Source organism: Chrysemys picta, chromosome 21 (assembly GCF_011386835.1).
Source record: "Chrysemys picta bellii isolate R12L10 chromosome 21, ASM1138683v2, whole genome shotgun sequence".
NCBI classification, from domain to species: domain Eukaryota; kingdom Metazoa; phylum Chordata; order Testudines; family Emydidae; genus Chrysemys; species Chrysemys picta.
This window is the reverse complement of record NC_088811.1, coordinates 18,047,005-18,074,498: the sequence shown is the minus strand read 5'-3', so window position 1 is coordinate 18,074,498 and position 27,494 is coordinate 18,047,005. Positions and strand designations below refer to the sequence as shown.

Genomic DNA, 27,494 nt, shown 5'->3' with positions numbered 1-27,494 from the left:
GATCTCAGCTTTACTCGCCGTTTCCTCACCAAGAGCCCCGTACCAGCCTCTCGCCCAAAGGCCTCAACGTGCTTTGCAAATGAGCCTCGCCTCGCAGCGGCCTGGAAGGGAGGCCCGAGCTCAGTGATTCGCAAACTTTTGTCCTGGTGACCCCTTTCGCACAGCAGGCCTCTGAGTGCGACCCCCCCTTATCAATTAAAACATTTCTTATGTATTTAACACCATTATAAATGCTGGAGGCAAAGCGGGGTTTGGGGTGGAGGTTGACAGCTCGCGACCTGCCATGTAATAATCTCCCAGCCCCCAGAGGAGTCCCAACCCCAGTTTGGGAAACCCTGATCTAGCCCCATTTGGCAGCTGGGGAAACCATCAGGAAGAGCTGTCTAATCCCTTTCCCAAGGGGACATGGTGAGTTAGCGTCAGAGGCGGGCATAGAACCGGGGAGTCCCGACTCCCAGTCCCCTGCTCTACGCTCTAGACATGCTGCTGCGAACGTCGTGAAGCGTGCGCCGGAGGCAGGCGTTCGCTCCCCGGCCTCCCGTGCATCTGAGCATGGCTGTCAATGCCAGGATCTGATTCCTGGGCAGGCTGAACGCGCCCGCTGTGCTGTTAATAACTGCTCCTGGGGCACGACAGGAGACAGGCTTCCTTCCAAGGCTAGGAGGACCCCAGCAGAGCCAGCGCAGCCTCCTAAGACACCCCTCTGTTGTTGATCGGGAGTCCCTGTTGGGTTGGAGACCTATAACACGTCCAACCATTGCATTAGACCCCATCCAAACAGCACTTGCAGTGAGCTAATAGGCTGCGTTCTGCAGGCTCCCTCCCTCCATCCTTTAAGGGGGCTGATAACCTTCTGATCGCCTGCCTGGCTGGTATCTGACTCCCCCAGGAAGGAGGGGGCGTTGCTGTGTGGACATGAGGAAGCCGTGAGCTCTGCAATGAGGAATGTAACCAGCAATGGTTCATATTAGTCCCTCGGTGCCCAGCCAGCCTAGCCCTTCAGTAGCCAAGGGGCAACTTGGCTTGTTAGGGAGAAATCTGATGGCCACCAAGGCTAGGGTTTAAGTAGTTGGGTGGAGGCTGGCCATGAGATAGTCTTCAGTAACCTTAGTTTGCTTTCACTGACTCTCGGGTAGGTAAGAGCCTCACCCTTCTTTCCCCACCTTAATCAGGTGCTTAGTCACTGGAGGCTTTAACACACAACCACTGTGTAACTAATCTCTAGATAAGATACATATCTGGTACCATCGCCTTGGTATCTGAGCACCTCCCCCTCGCTAGGGAATTTAGCCTCACACATCCCTGCAAGGCCAGGCTGGACGGTTATCCCTGTTGTACAGAGGGGAAACTGAGGCACAGATCCACCAAGGGACTTAGATGCTTAACTCCCACTGGCTTGCCCAAGGTCACCCAGGCAGTCTGTAGCAGAGCGAGGAATTGAACACGGGTCTCTCAAGTCCCAGGCTATCGCCCAAGCCGCTGGGCCATCCTTCCCAAGTTATTGGGGGGTTGTGTGATCAATTGTGGGAGGGCCTCCCCACCTCTCCTTTGCACGTGGTTTGTCCCCTGTGAAGTGCTGGTATTCCAGCAGCAGGGCACGTTGCATGGGGGTTGGAGGGGAGGGATTCAGGATAAGGATTCTGGGGGCGGGGAGGTCTGTTTCCAGCCATACACAGACACTTAGGCGCCCTGATGCAATGGTGATGGGTGCCAGTATGAGAACATGGGCAGACGGACTGTGGGTGGAAGGGGGCAACGGTTGGTTTTTAACGCTAGGGATCACAAGCACACGGGCCCTGCCACGGCCTAGGATGTCGAGTTGTATTGACTGACTCCCCTCTGAGGCTGAGCACAAGTATTTATCCCCGGTACCAGTGGGGAGGAGTACAGGCCTCTCTCTGCTCTAGCTGCAGGGGCTATTCCAGTATTATTGGAGCAGCCGACCACAGTCAGGCAAAATCATCAGTGGCAGGAGACTCCACTTTTCTTGTGCCTTGTTTATTCCTGAAAGGCAAAGCAGAAAAGTCTGCGGAGGCCCGAGTGTTTTGTTCCATTCCTCTCTCGGTTTCCTTTGAGAATAAATGCCAGATGCAGTTTTGGCCCCTGGGGGCTGGGCTGGGCCCCGTATAAACATGGTTCCAGATGAAGTGGTTTCCAGCATGGCTTGGCCAGTCGGTAAGGGAGGAGCCAAACAAGGTTAAAAAGAGCTGTACAATCCAGCGCTCCAGCCCGTGTCCTCGGTGCTAGAACGGATTGGTGTGCAGAGCTGTTGTTATGACATAAAGATGCTGCAAATGGTGGTTGGGGCAGGCAGGCACCGGAATGTGGGAATGCGTGAGTGGCCACCCTAGGGCTAGGCCCTATGGGATAGGTGCTTCAGGACTCCCAGAATGCACTGGTTCAGCCATGGTTGCAAAGCACACTAGGTGTGGACGCACCAAAAGGGTTATGTCAAGCAGGAACCTGCTAGACCACCAGAAGGACCAGCGGCACCACCAGCGCTTCCTGCATCTGATACCCCCGCTGTGGTTTCTGGGCTTACCCTGTGACGGAGCATAGTGGCTTTTAGGGGCTCGGACAGGAAAGCTTGCGGCCTGACAGCCTTTCCCCCCTCCGCTCCCCCGGGTAGCCCTGGGGAAGAAACCCCTGCCTCTACCACAGGATCTTACCCTGGCCAGCAAGGGTTAAACAGCTAGGTTTGCTCGGTGGGTGGAGGGCAGTTAGGAATTCTGTAACCAGCTGACCTTGCCTGAGAGCCGGGAGCGCTCGGCCTTGGGAGTGCCAGTGGCCAGGCTTAGTTGCAGCTCCTAGTTAGATCCCTGAATACCATGAAAAAATCCCTTTTTAGAGTTGCCACAATTTCCATCGTCCCTCCGCAGCCGGCTCCGTGCACCTCCGCTCCTGCCGACGAGCAGTGCGGCCTCACGAGCCCGGTTGCAACGCCACTCACTCAGATGTGGCCCAATTTGAGTGAGTGCCGTTGTGACCTAGTGCCTGGGGTCACAACGCCGGGGCACCCTTTCCAGGCTGTTCTTGTCGGGGGGGACAAAGGTGCATGGAGCTGGCTGTGTATCGGCTGGTCCCTGCTAGTGGCATCGGCATCCAAGGGCTGGCGGTTGGAAATGAGCCCCCTGCAGCCTGGCCTGTAGTGAGCTGGATAAGGGCCGGGGGAGCCTGTGCCACCACCACTGGGACAGGGGTGCCCAGTCCATGCACTCCTGCCCCCTCCAGGCTGCAATGACAACTCCCTCCTGGGGAACCCTGGGGCCAGGGAGCAGGGCTGGATGTGGGGCAGAGAGAGGAGAGCAGGGCAGGGTGTCGGGATTTCTATTCTCTCATTTGAGGTATTTTTTTTAACATAAATGTACTAAAAAGAAAGAAAACCACGTATTTCATGGGTAACATGAAATAACCTGAAATTCTCCCCCCAAAACTGAAAATTTACAAAAGATAGAAGGAATTTCCGGGGGTTCACTGCTTGTCTCTCCCAAGCAGCCGGCCTGAGACCTCCGACAGTGGAGCCCGAGGTTGGTCAGGTCTGGTAAGAGCCTAAATGAAACCCAGCGGCCAGGAAGAGGGGAGATGTGGGCCTGTGCCTCTTTTCTTGAGCTGGAAGCCTGGGTGCGGTTACAGGAACATGGTTGTTGTCAGACTGGATCAGAACCAAGGTCCATCTAGCCCAGGGTGCTGCTTCCAACAGTGGCCAGCAGCCGAGGTGGGATAATCCGCCCCTCACTTAGTCTCATCCTGGTCTCCAATAGCTAGAGATTGGTTTGAAGCTCTGTCCACACAGCCAGATGGTGCTATGGAGCGGGAGCGGTGTGGGCCCTGCGTCCCATGCTAGTTCCCCATCTCGCGAGGCTGGCTCGCTCTCCTGCAGCTGAGGGGAAGGTGATTCCTGGGGGGCCGGCCCAGCCAAAAAGGACCCTAGGACCCTGCTCCAGGCTGAGCCCAGATGTTTACACAGCAATGGAACAGTCCTGCGAGCCCGAGTTGGCCAGCACGGGCCAGCCATGGGTGTCTAGTTGCTGTGTAGAGTAGACAGACCCTCTGTGTCTCAGCCCTCCTCTTAGTAAATGGGGGGGATCCCTCCCGCGGGGGGTGATGGGCGTATTAAGCAGCACACCATGCATGTTGGATGCACTCGGTGAGACCCCGGGGGGAGGCAGAGCAGGGGCTTGCACCTGGGTTTGCTATATCCCAGATGAGGGCCCTAAACATGGGGCTGTTGGCTATTCTGGGGTGTCTCGCTCTTGTTTTTGTGACCCAAAACTTGGAAGTTCTCATTTTCGTTCCCAAGCAAAACAAAAACAAGTTTGGAAACCTCAGCACATTTTGTAAGCTGGGTGGTTGTTGTTTATTTTCCAGCTAACCCTACCATCAGTTCTCGTTGCTTTCAGCGGTGCTGTGGGCAGCCAGGGTGGGGCCCACACGAAGGTGAAGGCCCCAGCTTTAAACAGATCCAGTGACTCTCGGTGCTTCACTGGGGGGGTGCCTGACTTGAGGCTCCTTAGGGCTGGTGAGCACCCAGCACTCCAGCTGCGTGCCTCTGAAAAACCCGCCCCCAGGTGTCTCCTGTTGGACACCAGGAATCAGTGGCTACCCTAGAAAATGTTGGCAAAGTGGTTGACCCAAAGCTGCAGCGACACAGTTGGGATTAGAACTCAGAGTTCCTGTCTCCCAGTCCTGTGTGCGGGCTAGTCAGATGGGAGACAGCAGAACGGTCACGAGGTGAAACATCATCTCCCCAGGGTCTGGCCTCAAACCTGAGTCAGCGCCCAGGCTCACGATGCAGCGTAGATGTACTCTGAGTGTAGCGCTCACCCATTTGACAGAGCTCCAGCTGACCCTGAAGAAAAGCTTGGCTTGCTGTGCTAGGATCAAAGTCCCTGGCAGCATCCATGCGTCTGCACAGCTGTCAACATCTGCCAAGCAGAGAATCTCTTCCCTAGCGTTGAAGGAAATGTGTGTGTATCCTTCTTAAGAAACTCAATTTAATCATTTCCCCCGAGAGAAATTCCTGTGGCATGTGAATAAAAACAAACTGGCCTGAATTCCCTTCCCACCCGTTCCGATTGCAGGGAATAGAAGAGATGATGTGTTGGCTTCAAAGGGGCAGGAGTGCAGTGGGCACGTTGGCTTCCTTGCTTTTAAACAGGGGCATTAAAATTCCTGGATTATGTTGTGTATAAAAACACACATGATGTGTGTGTGTGCGCGCACACGTGCGTTGTGGATATCTTCAAACAAATCTGAAAAAGCCTTTGTCATCTCTGGATCATTTACTAAATTCGGGGAGGCTGGTAATCATTCCACAGCACCCCCTTTGCAAGCAGCCTTTAAGTAGGAGCATAACTTACGTCCAGTTGGAGGCCCCTTTACTGCAGTCAAGCAGTATAAAGGGGCCTCAGATCTGGGGTGCCCAGCGTGAGACACCTAGGTCCTGACTTTCAGAGGTGTTCACCATCCGCAGCTCCCAATGACTCGGCTGTTGGTCCTCACGCGCTCTGGAAATTGGGTCAGGAGCGTCTGAAGTTGGGCGACCAAACTCGAAGGGACCCCTGAAAATTCAGGCCTCTAAAATTAGCGATGAACCAAACCTGGAACCTTGCATCCATATCCCATTGAAATTTCAATGTGTGTGTTTGGAGGCAAATCCACTCTTCTCATCTGGTGTCCAGGTTGGATCCAGAGACCCCTTTTCTACTTCTGTGACTGCAATGCGTCTGGGAAGGATTTCAGCCATTCAGCCATTTTAGGCTGAGTTGCATCAGCTGCTGAGAAGGTCTGTGCCATTGAACATGAACTTGACCCCTAGCCTTGACTGGGCCTCAGGCCCTGAACTGGAATCCAGTGCTAGCAAGGGTCTGGACACTGTCTCTTCGGCCCCTCACTTATCCTATCAAATGGCTATCTAATTCAGTAACTGTAACACGCTTTGGGCTGAAGGGGAACACATCAACCTGTCCTCTCTATGACGCTGCTTGGGAAAGGCCAGACAGACCTTTCCCCATCTTTTTATTAATTCTTGATCCCACGGTGGGACTTGCTACAGACTAGCAGAGATGTCTGATCAAAGAGAATCCCGTGAGTCCGAACCACCCTCCCTCCCTGCCATCCGTCCCCCTGCAGCTAAAGGCTAAACAGCATCAGAACAAAGTGCTGATGAATTTTACCGCATGTAGCTGTGAAGTGGAGCGTCTGTGACACACTTTAACTGTTCCCAGGCCAGCAAGTGTGGGGTCCGGTGTTCAGGGGATGTGCTCCTTGGATCAGTGCACCTCTGGGTCACTGGTTCAAGTCCAGCCCGGGTGGGTACTGACTGAAAGTCTTCACCGTCTGATGGTGGCTCCACACGTGCGAACCAGAGAATCCATGGAGAGGTGGCCAGGACGGATGCCAGCGTATGCGCGTGGGCTTGGCTCACGCCCCATTCAGGGAAGGAGTCAGAGCCAAGCTGCAGGTTTTATCCAGGGTCCCCCAGGCGGCTGGGTAAGGGAGCTAACAGCCTGCAGTTCCACTAATCCCCAACCCTGGGCCTCTGGGCCGGAAGGCTGTACAGACCCTGAGCCTTTCATCTTTCCCACCACAGCCACAGGGGGGTCGTAAGTGCAGAGCAGGGAGGTTTCTGCCCTGTTCTCTCTACCTGGAAAACGACTTCCTGGCCTGGGAACAGCTCTGGACTTATTGGGAATGTTTTAAAGAGGCTTGTCCACCAGTCCCCGTGTGGGATCGCAGGCAAGCGGCTTCCTCTCCCTGCCAGTGTCCCCCTCTGTAAAATCCGGGTGGTGCTGTTTGCCTCTCTCCCGGGGGCATGCGTCCACGGGCTGTGAGATGCATGGATAGACGCTGCTAGAGGTGGGCAGGGGATTCTAAGGGCAGCACCAAGGGTTCTGGATTTTTCCTGTTAAGGCAGCAAAATGGGGCAGTTCCCTCTTCTATGGGCCTGGTCCCGGGCCACCCCCAACCCCCACAGTCTGCTCCTCACAGCTCTCCTGGCAGGGGCTGGGAGTTCAGGTGGACAGCTCCACAACTGCCCTGTGCCTTTTTACCCAGGGAGGGTGTGTGGTCTAGCGGTTAGAGCAGGGGCCTGGCAGTGAGACTTCATGAGTTTCACTCCCAGCCTTGCTGCTGATCTTGCCCAAGTCGCATCCCCCTCTCTGGGCCTCAGTTTCCCCATTTGTCAAAGGTAAAAAATACATTCTGACTTCACCGAGTTGGGCGGGAGGGAGGCCTAATTACACCTCTACCCCGAGACAACGCTGTCCTCGGGAGCCAAAAAATCTTACCGTGTTATAGCTGAAACTGCGTTATATCGAACGTGCTTTGATCCACCGGAATCCACAACTCCCCCCACCCCGAGCACAGCTTTACCGCGTTATATCAGAATTCGCGTTATATCGGGTCGCGTTATATCGGGGTAGAGGTGTAATTACTGTTTGTGAAAGGATGTGAGATTCTCCTGTGCAAGATGCCAAGAAAGTCCAAATCCTTCTCCGTTTCATCACCCCTTGATCCCGCAGCCACCAATTAATGCGCGTGTTCAGTTACTCGGGGCGTAAGGAATTGCAGGATCGGTGTCCTAGTTCCTCCAGAAAGGGCTGGTCGGCTCTGTGGTCCCAATCCGCCCCTCCTGATTCCAGTTCATCCTGCTTACGGAAATAAATCTTCCAAACCGGGCCCCATCTCAACAGCTCTTCAGTACGCGCAGGAAAGGGGCCGGGGGATTATGTTGTCTTGGGTTTTTTTTCTTTTGAGTGAAAATAAAGGAAAGGAAACATGAGAAGGTGATATTAACATATAATACACAGATGGACAAAGGGCTTGTTTAAAGCCCATGAAAGGAGCCGAGTGCAGAGCTAGGGACCTCCTGCCGTGGCCTGCTGTGACACACGGCTTGCACACGTATGGTTTGTATAGTCACCAGCTGCTCAGAGGTTCCCCTGGCACGGTGAAGAGGGGGAGGGGGATTCTGCCTTAAAGGGACATGATCCAGATAAACAGTCAAAGCTTTGAAACAACTTGACAACGCCTGAGATGGCTCAGACTACAATCAGCCCCCAGTGTCCCGCCCTGAGCGCCACCATGGAACCAACACTTCCCAGTTTACTTTCCGTCCGGGACGCGGGTGGGCTGCTTTTCTGCGCTTGGCTGTGCTTGGAGCCGTGAGTGAGCCGTGCCCGCTGAGTGGAGCACCCCGTCCGCCTCTGGTGAGGGCTGGGCCTCCTACAGATTAACGAGCCGGCTGCGGCCTTGGCTCCAAGAGTCCTCCTGCGGTTGCTCCATTGAGGGGCATCATGTTACAAGTGAGATTAGCCTGTCCATCTCTCCTGGGCTGCCCTTTCTCCTTCTCAGCTCCAGTTGTTTTGGGTCCTGGTTCTAATGGGGAAGGTTTACATTCGAATGTGACCTGCAAAGGGTTTGTGTTTATCCTCTGCTTCCTTACAGGGGATGAAGAAACCCCGACAGGGTTTTATTTAGCCCCCAGCACCCCCATTTGAGTTTAACATTAGAAAGTCTATTCATGTTTAGCCTAGAAGTCTCCTTGGTGGCTGGAGTACAGGGGGACCCAATGTCCCGATTTTATAGGGACAGTCCTGATATTTGGGGCTTTTTTTATATATAGGCACCTACTACCCCGCACCCCCTGTCCCGATTGTTCCCACTTGCTGTCTGGTCACCCTCCAGGAGTGAAATGAGGACATTATAAGAGCGAAGAAAGCGAAAGCTGAGCTCTTGAGAAGAGAGGACTTTTCATCAGACCCTTGAAAACACACTCTGTTTTCGCTAACGTCTGTTTCATGTATATGACCAATTAGCACTTTGGGGAAAGGAAGCCGTGGTTAAAGATGTGATCCCTCTACTCCTCGAATTAAAGTCCAGCCTTTGAGATGTCCAACAGATCCTCCAGAACAAAACTGTTCCGGGCTTTCTTTTTCTTTTTCCATAATCAAGGCAAAAATTCCAATTAAAAACTATTTCCGTAAGTCATCTACAAGTCCCACCCACTCCCCTTTTTACTGAAATAAATAAAATAAAATAAATAAATCCTGAAACTATGATAAGTCTCTTTATACAGAACGGAATGTCCCTTTAGTTCTGCATGCCCCAGCTACCGATGGTTTACGCCGAGTGATGTCATCCAGTTTGAAATGGGATTCTAGAGGAAACCTGTGTCTTTAACATTCGGTCCATCTCTTCTGAGGCAGTTTATATGGTTCATAAGCGTCAGGGCTGGGATTTCTGTTCACACCTGCCCAGCACTGATTATAACTGGCTGTGCCTTTTCCCCGACAGGCTGTTCTGGACTGACCGCAGCCGCTACTCACATCACTGCTCCTAGTGCATGCTGGGAAGGCAGCTGCTTCAGGAGAGGGATTTTGCCGACTTGTCAGAGGAAAGTAAAACTTGGTAAGAAACTAAAAATGTATTTCAAATTCCTGCTCCGTGTGGTTAGCAGAACGTCCGTCCGGGCTGGCTAAGGTGGCTGGCTGTATTTTTGAAATACGTGGGCCAGGTTCTGGCCCCGACTCTGGCTGTCTTTGGCCACTCCAGCCATGCAAAGCAGAGGGAAAACCAGCAGAAGCAGGTACCTGGGGATTCACCTTGACTACTGGCAAGTCACTGACTCTCTGTCTTGCGTCTCCGTGGGCAGGTCTTCACTACCCACCGGATCGGCGGGTAGGGATCAATCTATCGGGGATCGATTTATCGCGTCTCGTCTAGACGCGGATAAATCGATCCCCGAACACGCTCCCCGTCGACTCCGGAACTCCAGCTCGCGAGAGGCGGAAGCGGAGTCGACGGGGGAGTGGCAGCGGTCAACTCGCCGCTGTCCTCACGGCCAGGTAAGTCGACCTAAGATATACCGATTTCAGCTACGCTATTCGCATAGCTGAAGTCGGCATATCTTAGGTCGACCACCCCCTCCCCCCCAGTGTAGATCAGGGCTATGTTAATAATGCCATATGAGAGGTACAAGGCGGTCTTATAAGACCCTGCATTTCTCTAGTGCTCTTCCCTGGGGATCTCAAAGCACTATCCAAAAAAACACTAGTGAATTGAGCCTCACAGGTCTCCCTCCATGAGACGGGTAAGTATCATTCCCCCATTTTACAGATGGGGAAACTGAGGCATAGATGGGTGGGGGCAGGGGGAAGGGACTTGCCCAAGGTCACACAGAGAGTCCAGAGCTGGGAAGAGCGTCCAGCTCTCTTGACATCTTGGCTTTTAGCCCTTGGCCTCTGCTGCCTCCCTCTTGTGAATCCCGTTTTGCTCAGGTGCTCCAGAGATGCAAAGTCTCCAGCTCCCTGTTCCAGTGCTCAGCGCTTGGGGCCACCCATGTGCTCCCGAAGATCACCAGGCGAGGAGGCTTGTGTGGGTCAAAGAGCTCCTACGTTGTAACCAAGCCCAGTCAACAAAGGAGCTTTCATCACATCGCCTGCTCGCTGTTTGATCTTCAAGGGCTGAATTTCCTTTGGAGCTATCAAAGGAAAATTCCCCCGCCCTTTCTGTGCACTTACTGTATCAGTGCACTGAATTAACCTGGCTGAGATATCGGTTTGCATAAGCGCAGGCCTCCCCGTGTTGTCAGGGCTCTGCCTCCCCCTCCATCACACAGCCTCTCTGGTTTCAGTTGCCCCTGATTAGATGCGATGCTTATCCTCTCATTAACGCATGGGGATCGATTTCCAGCACGGCTTGCAAGGGGGATTTTGCCCAACGGCTTCCGACGATGGCGGTGGCTTTATCCCCAAAGATTGTGCTGAACAGCTCACCGTGTAAGTTTCTTCCGCAGCCCCTGCCCAGTGAGGGGGATGCTGGGTCTCACGGTAATTTACAACAATGCGGATTAGTCTAATTGAAGAGCCATCTGCTGCCCCACCTCTCACCAGGGACACTGAGATCGGCAGGACTGGAGCTGCTGGCTCTCAGGGCAGCATAATCCCAAGGATGGGCTGCTCATGTCAAGGCCCCACTGTTTTAGAATGCTCCCCTTGTCAGTGGGAGCCAGGACCCTCAGTACCATCCTTCTGAGCAAGGTTAAGAACGTGTGTTCCTTTTGGGATGGCAGCATGGCTCAGGAGACCTGGGTTCTGTTCCTTGCTCTGACACTGACCTGCTGGGTGAACTTGGGCAAGTCACTTCCCTGCTCTGTGCCTCAGTTTCCCCACCTGGAAAGCAGGGGTAATGATATTTGCCCTCCTTTGTAACGTGCCCTCTTTCTAAAGCTCTATAGAAGAAAAGCACAATGTAACTGCTAAGTGTAGTTATTATTCCTTACATAAATCTACATTAAAAGCACATTAAGATTGCAAAGTGAAGCACTTATAAGTCAAGAAATGCCAATGTGAAGGTTGCCCACATAACCTTAATTCTGCCCCTTGTGCATATGCATCATGCTACAGCTTCTAGTAATATCTACTTATTTCCACAGGACACTTGACTCATGTAGGGCCTGATCCAAGCCCGTTGGAGTAAAAGAGAGCAGGAGGGACAATGCACAGTGAATGAGGGTGCTGTTCAATATTTAATTTTTACTCTCAACAGCCAGCCCACTGTATCATTTGGGTCCAATGTGCTTAGCTTACGTTACTCATTTCGGATCAATACTGAGCTCAGCTGGATTTGAACTAGTGACTTTGCAGTACAAAAACACCCCCACACTGGGACCGAGTACAAATGCCCTGAGCCATCCACTCATGAACGTCAATTATAATAATAGTCTGTCCACCTCTCGAACACTTTCGCTCTGAGTATCTCAAAGGGATTTACATGAATTAAGTCTTGTGGTGCCCTGTGAAGTAGATCAGTGTCATCATCTCCATTTTACAGGTGGGGAAACTGAGGCACGGGGACCTGCTTGAAAATGGGTGCAGAACAGAAACTGGCCTTTGCCCTGCTTTAATGAGCAAGCTTCCTTCTCAGGAATAACAGCTGTCTCTAGGGAAGGGTGACTGGGGCAGTGAGGAATGTGGTCTTTGCACCTTGTTTGTTGAGAGACCCTACTCCGGGGCCCGGGCAGCACTTTGCTATTCAAACACTTGGCTAGACTCCCCTTGGAGTCACAAGCCAGTTTATTGGATCTCGTTCTGCACGGGTTGGTTGGGGTTTTTTTTTTTCTGACTTTCCAGGAAAGAAGACTTTGAACGCCAGGGTGTGTGCGGCGTAATAACGCTGAGTGCGCACCGGCCAAAAAGGAAATAATTTTATCGCCTCAGGAGCAGCCGGGCATTGCCTCCAACAGCTACCCCTGCACACACACGCCTTAGGTTGTGGGAACAGGAGACACTCAGCATGGGAGGTGCTTGTCTGGGGGCGGCTCTGGGTTCACGTGGTGTGGGAGTGTGGAATGCTTCCCTGGAAGAGAGAGACCAGAGAGCATCTGGAGAAATAGCGAGAGCCGTTCCTGGCTCTGTTTTCATTGCTTCTGTTCCTTGCAGAGCCCCTGCTCGAAGATGCTGTCTGGGAAGGTGGAGAAGAGGATTGCTTCCTCCGTATACATTACCCTGGCCCCTCCCAGGAGGGACACGGTCATCAAGGCTGATGTAAAGCCAGAGGTGCGTCAGCCGAGCTCAGACCACCCAAAGGAGGCTACGAAATCTGATGGGACCCACCATCCCCAAGGGTCGCCACCAAAGAAACTACCCAACAGCAGCCGTCAGGCCGGCAAGCAGAGCAGCAGGACACTGGGCAGTGCCGGGCCCTCGTCTGGAGCGGCGGGCTTGTCCAACGGAGGTAAGATGAATGCAGGGGACAGACTGCACGGGGCCCGTGAAACGCGTCAGACGGAGAGTGGGTCGTAATTGACCAGAAACAGGCTCCCGCTGCACAGCTGGGATCCAGATCTGGATTCCAAACACCCCTGCACTCGGGAAGATTTAGGTCAGAGTCTTGGGAAATGGCCTCATTCCCAGCAGGACGGTGCCTGGGCAGTGGTTTACTGCCCGGGGGCCTTGAAGGCTCTGTGCCGGGGTGGAGGTGTGAGCCGCCGCTGGGAGGCAGGGCAGGGGGTGTTCTTGTGTGGGGCAGGTTCCTGCCGGAGCCTGTATCTATTCCCCTGGCCTGTGCTCCCAATATGACCCCTCATCCCCCTCCTGCTGGTCCTTGCTTCGAGCCCGACAGGACCAGGCATGGCTGCAGGAGCGGGGAGGCTGGCCAGCTGGCAGTCCCAGCAGTGGAAGTGAATTCGCTCCTAGGAGTTCTAGGGGGCAAATCACCATTTGGGCTGGCAGGCTAGGGGCAAGACACCTGCTTGGAAGAGGGAGCAGAAGATGGAGGCGAGACCGTTCCCCTTCGGTGCGTGTCAGTGCAGATCGCTGGGGCCGAGCCCTGAGTCTTTCCATTGACTTCGGGGGGCTTTGCACGTGACATGCTAGTAAAGTACGGTCCCACCCGGCCCCTGGGTACGTCCTCGGGCGGCTCGCCCAAGCCTCTGCTTGTGCTGTGGCAGCCGCGCTGCTATTTTTAGTGCGCTGGGAAGCCCGCTCCTAGCTGCCGTGCAGACAGACTCTGCACAGCCACAAAACTCCCCTGGGACCAGGATCAGGGGCTTCCAGAGAGGAAGGGGGTTTAATTTCCTTGAGCATTGAAATGCATGAGTTTGGGGTCCGCGGCCCGTCTCCCCCCCACTCTGCCCCCAGCTGGAGACGTGCGCTCCCATCTTCCCGGCTGCCATCTGCTTTCTATCACTGATCGGTTATCAGCAGTGTTTGCAGCCACCAGGACAAACCAGCCCGGCTGCCTGCTGCAGGGTAAAGGCAGTTTGCTTTGTGGGCAGGTTGCGAGTTGGCTGCAAGTCAAACAAACAGCAGGAGAGGAGATTTATTAGGGCATTTGCTGAGAAGGAAGCTAACAATTTGACTTTGCCCCCCCCCCCCACCCCGCTCCCAAGCTTGAGAGATGTTTTCCTTTGAATAAAATAGAAGAGTCTTTGGGGGCAGGGCCTTCGTTTCCCCCAAACAAGCCGTGGCCCCATGCAGCACGGGAGTGGGGATGCACTATCAAAGCCCAGCGCAGCTTAGCACCCTCCCTTCTCCCTCGTATCTCCAGGTGAAAACGCAGTGAGCACCAGCACAGAAACCAGTTGGGTTCATTCACCCGTGTCTCCCCAGGGCAAACGTATCCCTGAAGTTCCTGTTCCGAGCGCCCTGGGAATGCGTCGCCCCTCCCAGCTGGGCCCAGCTGGGCACACTTGTTAAATGACCCACGGGCACACACGACACACCTGCCGCACACAGGCTGAGAAACATGCCCATCAGTCACTAACCCACAAAGTCAGCCCAGCAACTCCACCTCCCAGCTAGGTACGGGGGCTGCTCCCGCCTCCTCTCTCTCCTGCAAAGCTCCCAGCAGCCTGTCCAAAATTCCCCGTGGCTTTGGGAAGTAGGTTTTTCAAGCCTGTCCACAAAGAGGCCATGTGGAGCAGTGGGACCAGAACCTGGACCCACAGGACTCTCCCACGTGATCTAAAGGAGAGCTCGGTTAGCTGGAGCACAGGCAGCCACAGCTGGAGTTGAAGGATCACCTCCGTTAGTCCTCAGCAGTGGCCCGGCATACGTCCTCTTTGAGGGTGGCGTGATCACTCACAGCCCATGCATTGCCAGGAGCATGTGCTGGAGACGCACGACACGGCTGCAGTATTGACAGTGCAGGTTCAGTGATGCTGGGGCTAATTCTGCTTCGGACACAGAGGAGAGATCAGCTAATCCCCAAAGCCCCTCAATGCCCCAGCGAAACGTTCGGGGCACCAGAGCCAGAGCTGGAGTGGGACTAGTTCCGATTCCTTCACTGGAGCTGCACTGACTTACCTCAGCTGAGAGGCAAAGGGACTGGGATCCCACCCTGCCTTTGCAAAACCAAACCCTGACCGAAGAGCCAGATCAAACCCCCACCTGGCGGTGCCGATCCAAATAAGTAACCAGCAAACCCGGTACCCAGACACAGCTGGCCTGGGGCTGCAGTAACGCCTGCACCCTTGCCTGGAGTGATTTCTTTTATGCTTTAATCAGCATTTGTTTCCTCTTGATCCCAACAGACGGGCCATGTTTTCTAGATGTAGGCTCCTCGCTTTGATGTGCAGCAGGAGAGAAGCTGTGATGAACAGATGTTCTACGCAGGGGAACTGCATTCGTTACTTTTCTCCTGCCAATTATCCAACACCACTAATGCTCCTTGGCCGGGGGAGGGGGTGCTTTTCCAAGAGCAGGACTTTCCGTTAGTAATGATCAACTTTGTTAATTTCATATCAGCAAAGACAAGAATGGGCCCTTCAGCTCTGGGTTAGAAGTGGTTTCATCACCCAGGGCACCCTGGGTGTCACTGCTACCTGGAGACTGTTGCAACGTGAGACACTTTCGGACCATCCAAGAATCCTGGGAAACTTGACCAGCCCCAAGGCCTGGATCCAGGGGGGGGCACCCTGCTCCAAACACGGCTTTCCCCTCTGCTGCACAGAAGTGGAGGCATCCGTGTGTCTCGGGCCGAAGGGGGAGGAAGGGGGAGATTGGGCAGGGCCGCCAGGAGAGGAGCAGGGGCAGGCCTGGGACACACACATGCTGTAAACACACACGCCTGCCAGCCCCAGGGATAGGTAAGGGATTTTAATCTCCAATCCGGCCCTGTTCACCAGCACGAAATTAACCTGGTGTGATTCAGGTCCCCCTCGCTCAGCATGTCAGTTCCTCATACACCCTACTTCATGCCAGACTCCAGCCTTGTTCCTTGCTTGTTTCAGGTTTCTCCTCCTTTCCTCGTCCTGTCCTGACCGACATTCCCACAGGCTCAGACCCAGAGAGCCCCCTGCCATCTCCTCCGCCGTATCTTCTGTCCGATGAACTTAACGCCCCGTTGTTGGAGACGCTTTGCCCTGATCTGCAGAAGCTGCACATGAGCTCACCTGTGAGCCGGCAGGTATTGATGGAAGGTGGGAGGAGGAGGTTTCATGTCATGGCTCGCCTGGATGTTTTTAGCCCTGGTGCCCAAAGAACAGCATTGAGAACCCTGAGGGAGGGCTGGTTGGTGGTCACGGCACTCACTTGGGAGACCTGGGGACAAGCCTTGCTCTGCCACAGACTTCTTGTGTGACCTGGGGCAAGTCACTTAGCCTCTCTGGGCCCCAGGTCCCCCATCTGTAGAATGGGGATAATAGTCCTGCCCTACCACACCGAGGTGTTGTGAGGACACATGTGCTGAGGACTGTGAGATGCACAAATCTTGTGAGCTGCTAGGAACTTATGGCAATGGCCGTGTGAGTCACTACACTAGAGAAGCTGATTGGTTGGGAGGCTCAGGGAGGAATTTCCCCCTTCTCCCTTGTGTATGTTTGAACAGCTGTTCTGTCTAATCTGTCACAATTCCTTGCGTACCCTAGTGCTGAGTCTGCTGCCCAGGGGGGTAGAGTCGAGATCTGAACCTCGCGGCTCTAGAGACACAAGCCTGCAGGGCCTTGTTACGCCGGTGCAGCACCAGAGCGATCTGTGGAGAATCAGGCCCTTAAGCGTTACCCGCAGGCTTTGCAGAGGTCCAGAGAGCCTGGGCCCCTCTCTTCACACTGCCAGAGGCCTGACGCTGGCCCAGCCTGTGGTTTAATGCAGCCTGGAGCCGCTCTGAGGAGAAGCGCCAGAAAGCCGACCTTCTGCTTGTTGTTATTTTGGGGTTTCCATCACGTTCAACTAAATCAGCCCAAATTCTGCACTAGGGCAGAGCCTCCAGTCATCTGAGCCCAGCGCCTTTGGAACTGAGCGTCTTTCCTGCTGAAGGGTCAGCGCTTCATAGCGTCTGGGGAGGACGCACCGTCCCCAGGAGCGTGCAGCATTGCCGGGGATCAAGGCCCGGCATAGCTGCTTGCGCTGCCGTTGGTACCCGTGGGCGTCGGCAAAGCTGTGGGTGGAACAGTAGGGGCCTGGGTTGGGACTGAGGGACATCGGCACAGCTCCAACCTGCGCTGTTCTTGGCTTAATCCAGCCCCTCGCTTTCATCAGCACTAAATTCAAGGCACAAATATTGTCCAGATCCCTCCCAGCCTAACATCTTACCGGAAAGGACCCACTCATTCCCCTGAGAAACCCCACAAGATTTGCCTTGCAGCTGCACTGAGCTGGCAAACCCAGCCTTCGCCCGCGGGGTAATAGGAACCATCTCTCTTGTGCTGCCCATTAAACTCCCTGGCTCTGAAGGCCTGAGCATATTCCCCCCGACGGGTCCAGTCAGCTGCATATTCATGTCCTTCCCCCCTTCCCTCCCCGTCTTGGGCAGTGAAGTTGACCAAAAATAACAGCGCCTGAAGGATGCGGATGTTTAGTCTGATTCTGTCATCGACGGCTCTCTGCCGTCTCTCTTTGTATGGAGGAGCCAAGCAATCCCCTGCCCCTCTCCAGGGCACCTGAGGCAGAGAGCAGCTGGCTCCTTCGCTCCAGCCAGTGAACGTCCTGCTTCCGCCATCCCAAGCTCCCTAGATTCCCATCTCACGGTGGATCAGCTGCTGCTCGTACACCCAGATTGCCCGCTAGGCCGCTGCCTGGTTTGCTGTTTGCATGCTGCATTCTCGAGGCCCTGTGGACATGCCCGAGCCAAGCTTGTCTCTCTCTCCTGCTCTCCCTGCGCCTTCTGCTCTTGTCTCTGTCCCTCCATGCCAGGTCCCCTCTATTGGTGCAGTGACCAGTAACCACCTGAGCCCACAGAGCATTGTTGTATCGGGATTTTAGGAAAGCTGTGGACAAATTGGAGAGTCCAGAGGAGAGCAACAGAAACGATCAGAGGTTTGGAAAACCTGACCTATGAAGAGAGGTTGAAAACACTTGGTGTGTTTGGTCTGGAGACGAGAAGGCTGAGGGGGGACCTGATAACAGTCTTCAAATAGGTTAAGGGCTGTTAGAAAGATGGGGATCAATTGTTCTCCACCTCCACCAAGGGTAGGACAAGAAGTGATGGGGGCTTAATCTGCAGGAAGGGAGATTTAGATTAGATATTCGGAAACCTTTTGAACTCTAAGGAGACTTCAGCACTGGGACAGGTGACCTAGGGAGGCTGTGGAGTCCCCGTCATTGGAGATTGTTATGAATAAACTAGACTAATGCCCAGGGTCAGATTAATCTTTTGTGGGCCCTGGCGCTTGGACCATGGCCCTGCTCTGCCATGAGGCCCCGCCCCCACTTGGCCTTTTCCCCCCAAGGCCCTGCCCACCGCTCGCACAGGGGGAAGGGGGCAGAAAGGAGCGACGGGGGGGGGGGGGGGGGAGGGGCGGAGAGGACCGGGCAGGGCCTTGGGGGGGGGGAAGAGGCTGAGTGGGGGTGGGGCCTCAGGGCGGAGCCTGGGTGGGGCAGGGGGCGGGGCCACAGTCCGGGTGCCAGGGCCCCTTCTGAGTGTGGGCCTGGGGCCTTGGCGCCATTGTAAACCCGGTACTGCCTGTGCCTGTCAGGGATGAGCTAATTTTACTCAGTCCTGCCTCGCCCGGGGGGCTGGCCCAGCTGACCTCTCGAGGTTTCGTCCAGCCCCACGGTACAATTCTCTGCCCCAATCGCATTTCATCCCGGCACGTCCGAAAGTGCAGATGAGATGCAGCGATGTCACGGCGCACAAGCTCCGAGAAGCAGCTACAAGCCCGGGCTGGCAGATCTCCGCAGCGGTTCCAAGAACATAAAGGAGCCGGCCTTGTTATAAACAGCAGAAATAAAACACAGAGCCAGACAGGAACGTTTCCAGCCACCTCCCTCCCTGGTGTAATTCCAGTGAAATCAATGGGGTTGCCCAAGGATGAGAAGGTTCTGTCTGTTTATGGTGGTGATTTCTACTGTCAATGCAAATCTGTGGCCACTGGGAGTCAGGGACTTTTTGAGATGAGAGGAAGGATGGTCTTGTGGCGAGGGCAGGGCTGCGACTCAGGAGAGCTGGGTTCAACAACTGGACTTCCTAGGCAATCGTGGGCAAGTCATTTAAAACAAAATACCCGCACCGTGCCTCAGTGTCTCCATCTGGAAATGGGGGGTAACGATACTCGCTTTCTCCTCCCCTTTGTCTGTCTTGGCTATTTAGACTTTGCGCTCTCGGGGGCAGGAATGGTCTCGCACTGTGTGATGGCGCTGCTGTGTGCTAATAGCAATAATAGCACCTGGTTCGTACCTAGCGCTGTCATCAGCAGATCTCAAAGCTCTTGCCGAAGGTCAGTGTCCTTCTAAAGGTAAATGTCGCTATTCTCCGGGCAGAGGTTTTAATTTAAAACGGGATGAATTTTCTAGCCCTTCGCTATGTCCCCGGTGCCTTGCTGGCGTGTCTGTCTGACAGCCTTCAGAGCCGGCAGGATTCAAACCCCATCGTCCCCCACCGGCTGTCACAGGCCCAGAACGCTGCAGTCGTTAGCCAAGCCTTCGACCGGCTGGGTTTGCACAACGGAGCCCTCGCAAAGCCTCAGCCAGATGCCCGCCCCAGCTCAGAATGGCTTTTTCCTCTTCATCAGGCCTCCTCCACGTTCCCAGCGGAACCGAGGCAGCATAAAATCCAGCCGACCAGTCTGGAGCAAGCGGACGAGCGCCAGGCCCCGAAACAGAATGTGAATGGGCCCCTGGAAAGAGACATTTCCACAGGTAACTGCCAGAGTCCATTAATAATATCTCGCTCTTTGACAGCGCTTGACCTCCATAGATCCCATGATGCTTTGCAAAGCTGCGTGTGCTTTACTATCCCCATTTTGCAGATGGGGAAACTGAGGTATGGTGATAAGTGACTTAACCAAGCCCACGCAGTGAGTCAGCGGCAGAGTCAATGCCAGGTTGCCAGGATCCCCAGCTTCATGGTCTGTCTACCAGATCCCAACTGTCCCTACAGGTCTCAATTCTGACTTCAGTGGGGCTGCATTCACCTGGTTGTTAGCGAGGACCGATCGTGCAGTAATAGAAGGATCGGGTTTTGCTAGCTCCCAGCAGCGCTCTCCTGGCCCCGGACACACAGAGCGTTTAAGCAGAGGAGTTTCTCAGGCAGAGTCCCGGCCATCAGTGTGAATGGGAAGCTGCAGGGAGAATAGGCAGCCGCGCTGAGAATGTCTAGTTAGCTCAGGGATACGCACCCTCAACGAACTGGAGAGATGCTTGGCTATCAAATGGAGTTGCACAGCTGGTGGGTAAGGGCTGGAGTACAGACCCCTGTGGCACCCACAGCAAAATGCCCTGCAGAGCAGGGCCCACCATCCCTTCTGCTGTGTTTGTACCGCACCCAGCACAGCAGGGCCCCGACTCTGGCCTTTGGGTGCTACTCGAATGCAAATGTTAATCATAACCTGTGCAGGGGGCGGTGTGTCCGGTCTGTGCCCAGCAAGCAGGCAGAACCGAGCGCTGGTATCAGCAGCACCAGGGCTGGGAGTGGCCACAAGGCTGTTGGGGGAGGGGGCATTGGGAGCCTGGGGATGGGAAGAGGGGTAGCAGGAACCTCACAATGCGGGAGCACTGGTGGGGGAGGAGCTTGGCTGGTGCTGTGGCCTGTGATTGGAGGAGAACGGGAGGTGGGGGATTGAAGACACTGGTGCATTCCTAGGTGATCCTCACCCCCTCTACAAAATATACAAGACCAGCCCTGCAGCCTGGCTTTATCCCCGTGGTGCCACCATGCCCTCTCCCCTGGTGAGCTCTCTGCAGCGTCTGACTGGCTGATAGGTGCCGGGTGATTTATTGTCCTTGGCCATAGTAAAGTGACTTGATTGTTTCTTCCAGTCTGTGCCTTTTGCCACAAGGCCATTGCCCCCCGGACCCCGACCATAGAAGCCATGAACAGACAGTACCACGCGGACTGCTTCACGTGCCGGACGTGCCACGGCCAGCTAGCGGGGCAGCGCTACTACCAGAAAGAGGGCCGGCCAATGTGCAACTCTTGCTACAAGGTCAGCGCAACTGGCTCCTGGTCGTCCCAAGAGGCCAATGTCGTTCTGTTCTCAGGAGTCAAATCCGGCTTCCGAGGGAGCCCCTGGGAAAGTAGGAGGGGTTCAGAGTTCGGCAAGACTAGCCGACCTGCAAGGGTTCCTCAGATACAGAAGTGCCCTACTCTGGGAAGACCCATCTTTGTAATGCCACCGCTACTGGCTCAGACACGGGTCTGTACAGAACAAGGGCCTGATCCTGTGGGGTGCGGGGTGGTCTCAACTCCCAGGATCTTCGGGAGGAGAAGTGAGGGGTAGGTTAGCCTGAGGATCAGTCCCAAGCAGATCTAAAGCAGGGAACGTGCCTGGTGCTGAGAGCTGGGGACTGGGAGTCCACGTTCCATCCCCCGCTCCGTGTCACCTACCGCAAGTTGTGTAGGTCAGCGTTTCCAAACGTGGCCTCTTGCTCCATGCGCCCCCAGTTCTGGCAACTCACCTTGAGGCACCCGGCTTTGGTTTTCAGTGGCACTGAGTGTCTTCAGCTTCAGCGCTCTGAAAATCAGGCCCCAGGTTCGTGTCATCCGCCAGCCCTGATCCAGGCCGCTTTTGGTAATCTAGATCTTCATGTCCGGGCCTTAACTTTAACCCCCTGCAAAATAGAGCCAACATGCATTTAATTTATGAATGTTTCGGAATGGGCTTGGAAATACCTAGCTGAAAAGTGCTACAGGAAGGCCAGGGATTCTCATGGTTACAGGCCAGAAGGACATTTGTGTCCTGGGAGCGTTTCCCATCCATTCGTGTCGTTCTTTGCGAAGCAGCAAAGGCTGCAGTCTTCCATTGGCTACGGTGGCCACGGGGCTTAGCAGGCAGCTTCTAGCGTGGAGGCGTGAATGGCTCTGCCACTGTGCCGGGAGAGTCTCTGAGACCACGCACAGCATTGAACTCTGGTTCCTCCCAGCTCTCTGGCCTGGCCGACCTCCCTCACTGCGTAGGTGAGGGCTGAATTGGGGGCGCAGCGAGGGGCAAATGGTACCATCCACTTCTGGTTTCTGCGCTTTATCTGCCTCTCTCCTTCCCGCAGGACACGCTGGAGAAATGTGCCAAGTGCCAGGGTCTGATCCTGGAGCACATCATCCGCGCCTTGGGGAACGGGTACCACCCTGAGTGTTTCATGTGCTCCGTGTGTGGGCGGAGCATCGGGGACGAGAGCTTTGCCGTGAATGACCAGAACGAGGTGCACTGCGTGGATGATTTCTACAGGTGCGATACGTTATACGTGGCGCGTCGGAGGGGTAGAAAGCTAGAGCGAAATCGCCTCTGCACCTAAACTACCCTCCTCTGCAGTTTAGAGGGCCCGATTCTGTTCAAAAGGTAAGTCTTGCGCACGTGAGACAACTTGAAGGGCCCGATCCTGCAAACCTTCCCTCCAGCAAGTAGCCTTTACTCATCCAATTCATCCCCAGGGCTCTTTGCCTGAGGAGTGTCTCCTTAGTATGCTGCTACTGAAGCCAATGGAGCAGGGTTGGATGCCAAGCCCGCAGGTGCAATAGATCCGATTCTCCCCCACTTTGCATCTCAGGGAGGCATTACTCCCCTGGGCAAAGTGGAGGTGAGCGACACCCAATCAGAATCTTCCATTCACTCCCGTGGTAGCATTTGACCAGGGCCCTGCGATGCCACCAGGGTGAGTAACGGCCCTCTGCTGGAGGGATGCTTTTCAGGGTTGCGTCCTTCACTTTGTGTCTTGTGTGCAAGACTTAATTTTTTTTTGCTCAGTTTCCCCCTTTAGTTCAATGTATTCATTATTCACCCCCGTCTAGTTCACACTGCAGTATTCCTAAACACCGGGGCTGACTCTCCTCTCATTCGCGCCGCTGTGGTCGTCAGCGGAGTTCCACCAGTGGAAAGCTAGCGTCAAGGAGAGCAGAGACAGGGCCACAAGTGATTTCCTGGATAGCTCGGCCTGGCACCCAGCTCATTCCAGGCCGTCTGCCACTTCCGTTTCACGTGCAGTAATACAGAAGCCACGTAAAGTAACGTGGATCTAGCTTTAAATTGTGCTGCGAATTGCTACAGCGAATGGGCGTGGCAACTGCTGTGGCATAAGAGGTTGGCCGTTTGTTTCATCAGGAAGTACGCCTCCATCTGCAGCGTCTGTGAGACACCCATCATCCCACAGGAGGGGAAAGATGCCTACAGGATAGAATGCATGGGGCGAACCTTCCATGAAAGCTGCTATCGCTGTGAGGTAGGTCCTGCTGGGATGCTGCCGATTTTTTATCTTTTAAATAAACTCTTGGTGGCGGAGGGTGTAAAGTCCTAGAAACCACCCGGAGGCAGCCCCACACAAACAGGATTTTATTCCACAAACACAGGTTCTCTCCCTGGGTTATTGGAGAACTAAGCAGGTTGCTCATGGCCACGTCGCTTTCTGTGGCCAAGCCATTGCTCAGACATGCAGGTGAACAGGGATGCTTTCCATTCCCCCCCCCCCCCCCCGCAGCACGCACAGTTCAGAGAGTTCCAGGAACCCTCCTGGTTCTGCAGCGGGCTGGCTTTACTGAGCACCCATCCCTTGTACTCGGCTGGGTGCGTGGAGCGTGTCCCTGGAGGCGGCGGGTGCCTGGCTGGGTGCGTGGAGCGTGTCCCTGGAGGTGGCGGGTGCCCGGCTGGGTGCGTGGAGCGTGTCCCTGGAGGTGGCGGGTGCCCGGCTGGGTGCGTGGAGCGTGTCCCTGGAGGTGGCGGGTGCCCGGCTGGGTGCGTGGAGCGTGTCCCTGAAGGTGGCGGGTGCCCGGCTGGGTGTGTGGAGCGTGTCCCTGGAGGTGGCGGGTGCCCGGCTGGGTGCGTGGAGCGTGTCCCTGAAGGTGGCGGGTGCCCGGCTGGGTGTGTGGAGCATGTCTCTGGAGGTGGCGGGTGCCCGGCTGGGTGCGTGGAGCGTGTCTCTGGAGGTGGCGGGTGCCCGGCTGGGTGCGTGGAGCGTGTCTCTGGAGGTGGCGGGTGCCCGGCTGGGTGCGTGGAGCGTGTCCCTGGAGGGGGCGGGTGCCCGGCTGGGTGCGTGGAGCGTGTCCCGGGAGGCGGCGGGTACCCGGCTCGGTGCGTGGAGCGTGTCCCTGGAGGCGGCGGGTACCCGGCTCGGTGCGTGGAGCGTGTCCCGGGAGGCGGCGGGTACCCGGCTGGGTGCGTGGAGCGTGTCCCGGGAGGCGGCGGGTACCCGGCTGGGTGCGTGGAGCGTGTCCCGGGAGGCGGCGGGTACCCGGCTGGGTGCGTGGAGCGTGTCCCTGGAGGCGGCGGGTACCCGGCTGGGTGCGTGGAGCGTGTCCCTGGAGGCGGCGGGTGCCCGGCTGGGTGCGTGGAGCGTGTCCCGGGAGGCGGCGGGTGCCCGGCTGGGTGCGTGGAGCGTGTCCCGGGAGGCGGCGGGTGCCCGGCTGGGTGCGTGGAGCGTGTCCCGGGAGGCGGCGGGTACCTGGCTGGGTGCGAGGAGCGTGTCCCTGGAGGCGGTGGGTGCCCGGCTACGTTCCAAGACCAGCACATCTGCTGCCCCCTCATAAAGTGTGGCGTGGGAGCCGGTACCGTCTGTGGCCTCACTGCACAGGGTTTAATTGAATTCCTCCGGTGAAGGAGGGGTTTGGGCCCAGATCCTCATGCCCAGGCAGCATCTCATTGGCTGGACAGTCTGGGTGTCATGACCAGGATGCCACAGGCTGATTGAAACTGGCGAAAGTGGGGGCTGAGCCAGTAGTCTGCAGGAGAAGGTGCTGGGAGCACTACGTGCACTGGCAGCAATGGGGCTCGCTCATGGAGTTCCAAGTGAATGAAAGCGACAAAACGGAAGTAGTGTGTGGCCAGCAAAGGAAAGAAATTCCTGTGATGCTTGAGGCTTTAGAAATGACTGCGTTTTGGACTGACTTTGATTGACGTGCTTTCTACCTCACAGAACTGCAGGATTCCCCTGTCCACCGAGCCAGCGGAGAACGGCTGCTACCCCTTGGACAGCCACGTCCTCTGCAAGCCCTGTCACATCAAACAGAAGAATGAATCGTTCTGCTAAGAGAGCCAGGCGGGCTTCCCCAGAAAACCGTGGACGCAGTCGCATGGCTGAGATGAGCCGAATCGCTGTACTATGGCAGTGTTCTTATCCTCTGCATTCATTTATGTCCAACTTTCTATCCTGACTGTCTCTCTTATGGTAGGACCATATTAGTAGCTCTGAGCTTTAGCAGCAAAGTCCTACCACGCATGCTTCCTAATCGGCCATGCGACCAGCCCTGAGAGGTGGCAGTGGAACCGTCTTCTTCTCTCTTTCCCTCCTGTCTGGCTCTGCTTATCTTCCAAGGGTACACCAGCTGGCTTCCTCTGCCCCCAAACGGCTCAGTGCATGGGACCACACCAGCAGCTGCTGATGGGACGAGTGAGATTGATTAAAATGATGTTACAAAGCAGGTAGGGCTCTGTCTCCTCACCGTGTAAATAACTCCCCTGCTGCTTTAAGTTAAGACTCTGGGAGGATCTTGCTAAACTGCAGAGGGGCTGGGGGAGAGCACTGTACTATCGGCTCTGGGAGCACGGCAAGGGAAGGGACACGAACAGTGGTCGATGCTAAAACTGCATGAAGGCCACCCCTGTGCAGAAGGCCAGTGCACCCTCAAAATAGGGCTAATGTAGGACTCATAGACTCTAAGGTCAGAAGGGACCATTATGATCATCTAGTCTGACCTCCCGCATGATGCGGGCCACAAAACCTGACCCACCCACTCCTGGAAGAATTCTCTCCCTTGACTCAGCTGTTGAACTCCCCAAATCATTATTTAAAGACTTCTAGTCGCTCAGAATCCTCCAGCAAGCGACCCCTGCCCCACGCTGCAGAGGAAGGCGAAAAACCTCCAGAGCCTCTGCCAATCTACCCTGGAGGAAAATTCCTTCCCGACCCCAAATATGGCGATCAGCTGATCCCCGAGCATTGCGGCAAGATTCCCTAACCAGATCTTCTGAAAAAGTTCTCTGTAGTAACTTTTAATATCCCATCATTGACCATTGTTATCAACCTATTGACTAAAATCACTGTATCCCATCAAACCATCCCCTCCATAAACTTATCACGCTTGATCTTAAAGCCAGAGAGGTCTTTCGCCCCCACCGTTTCCCTCAGAAGGCTGTTCCAAAACTTCACCCCTCTGATGGTTAGAAACCTTCGTCTAATTTCAAGCCTAAACTTCCTGAGGGCCAGTTTATATCCATTCGTTCTAGCGTCCACATTAGTACTGAGCTGAAATAATTCCTCTCCCTCCCTGATATTTATCCCTCTGATATATTTAAGGACCTAAGCGGTGCATAAGTTTTTACTAGTCTCCTGCCCAGGAGTGACTTTTACCCACAGAGCCAGGTCACATATATACACACACAGTCCTCTGCTTTACTGCACGCTGCAATGGTGCTGTGAATTATGACCCAGCAGTGCCAAAGAGGTTTGTACAACAGCAGCTGAACACCACTATGCATTCTGAAAATGACCCCGTACCAGGGGCAACCGGGGGCCTGAGCCTTCAGGTCGTAACTTGAGGGAGCGAAGGCTGCACGATTGGCCTCTAATTAAGATCATGTCTCCTGAAATTCTGTGGTGCCTCAGTGACAGATATCAGATGTAGCTGCCTGCAGATCTGCGCCGGACAACCCGCTGGCGCTGTGCACATAGAACTGCCGGAGCCACGGTTCTGGAATTGACTCCTGGTATTACTGGATGTGCCGTTTCATCTCTGTGGTGAATGGACGCAGGCTGTGAGTCATGACACAACCTGGGGGCTGGGAGTGGAAAGAATTCAGCGTTGTTTAAGGAGTTGACAAATACACCGCCCCACCAGCTTCCCTAAAACAAGCCAAGACGCTGGATTCTCTCTCATCTGCCGCTGGCCAATCACACGTCTTTCTTGCTAGCATCAGGAAATGATGCCAGATACAAGATCCCCAACTAAGGGAGAGCAGCTGATGGGCTGCCAGTATTTTAACATCCCTCTCCCCCTCGCCTGGGATAAACCCTCTGGCTTGTGGGAATGGGGGTGCTCTCCGAGGGGAGCAGCTCAGTTGTTTCCCTATTTAAATCAAAACGCCATTCTCAACTGTAGTCAAAGAAGAGAGCAGTATCACTAGGCCAAAAAGGTCCTGGTAAGCCTGATGGGTGTGTTTCCTAGTGGGTAGCGCACTGGACTGGGCTTCAGGAGAACTGGGTTCTCGTCTGAACTCTCCCTGGCCTGCTGGGTGACTTTGCCTTTTTGTTCCTCAGTTTCCCCATCTGTGACATGGGGATAATGAGATTGATCTTCTGTGTAAAGTGCTTTGAGTTCTACTGATGAAAAGCGCTAGATGAGAGCTCGGGGACAGCGATCGTTGGTGGATGTGGCCATGAGTGTATTGATCCATATAGTACAACGTTAAACGAGTGCCATTTGAAATGGGGGGGGGAGAGGATCTTCACCCTGGAAAATTACCTGCGGTGTCCCACGTTACGCCGCCAAAGGCTCACAGTTTGCTCTTTGGTGGTTATTTGGAGCATTGGCTACTCAACAACAGCTGGTGAGAGATAGAACTCCACCAGCCTCTCCTCTCCTTTCAGGGGTGGGATTTTAACCAGCAGCACATCACGGAGGGAGAGCGGGAT

The 27,494-nt window shown here is 55.0% G+C and overlaps 1 protein-coding gene and 1 long non-coding RNA gene across 3 annotated transcripts in view; one reads left to right on the top strand and one right to left on the bottom strand.

Annotated features, from left to right (window-relative positions):
* The window catches only part of FBLIM1 (filamin binding LIM protein 1), a 25,911-nt gene extending 627 nt beyond the window's left edge, over positions 1-25,284 (top strand). The window contains exons 2-10 of one of the 2 annotated variants that reach the window (XM_065575322.1): positions 9,298-9,411; positions 11,438-11,516; positions 12,444-12,738; positions 15,737-15,912; positions 19,454-19,580; positions 20,700-20,866; positions 21,927-22,105; positions 22,976-23,093; positions 24,780-25,284. In XM_065575322.1, coding sequence (XP_065431394.1) covers positions 11,511-11,516; positions 12,444-12,738; positions 15,737-15,912; positions 19,454-19,580; positions 20,700-20,866; positions 21,927-22,105; positions 22,976-23,093; positions 24,780-24,893 — 1,182 coding nt within the window. In that variant the 5' untranslated portion in view covers positions 9,298-9,411; positions 11,438-11,510 and the 3' untranslated portion in view covers positions 24,894-25,284. The remainder of the gene's footprint in view (positions 1-9,297; positions 9,412-11,437; positions 11,517-12,443; positions 12,739-15,736; positions 15,913-19,453; positions 19,581-20,699; positions 20,867-21,926; positions 22,106-22,975; positions 23,094-24,779) is intronic. The other variant, XM_005281769.4, reaches the window with a different exon arrangement.
* On the bottom strand, positions 21,268-27,494 carry LOC122173977 (uncharacterized). Its single transcript, XR_006175098.2, has 2 exons — positions 27,325-27,494; positions 21,268-21,491 (listed from the first exon to the last, which is right to left on the bottom strand). It is a non-coding gene; the product is annotated as an uncharacterized LOC122173977 (long non-coding RNA).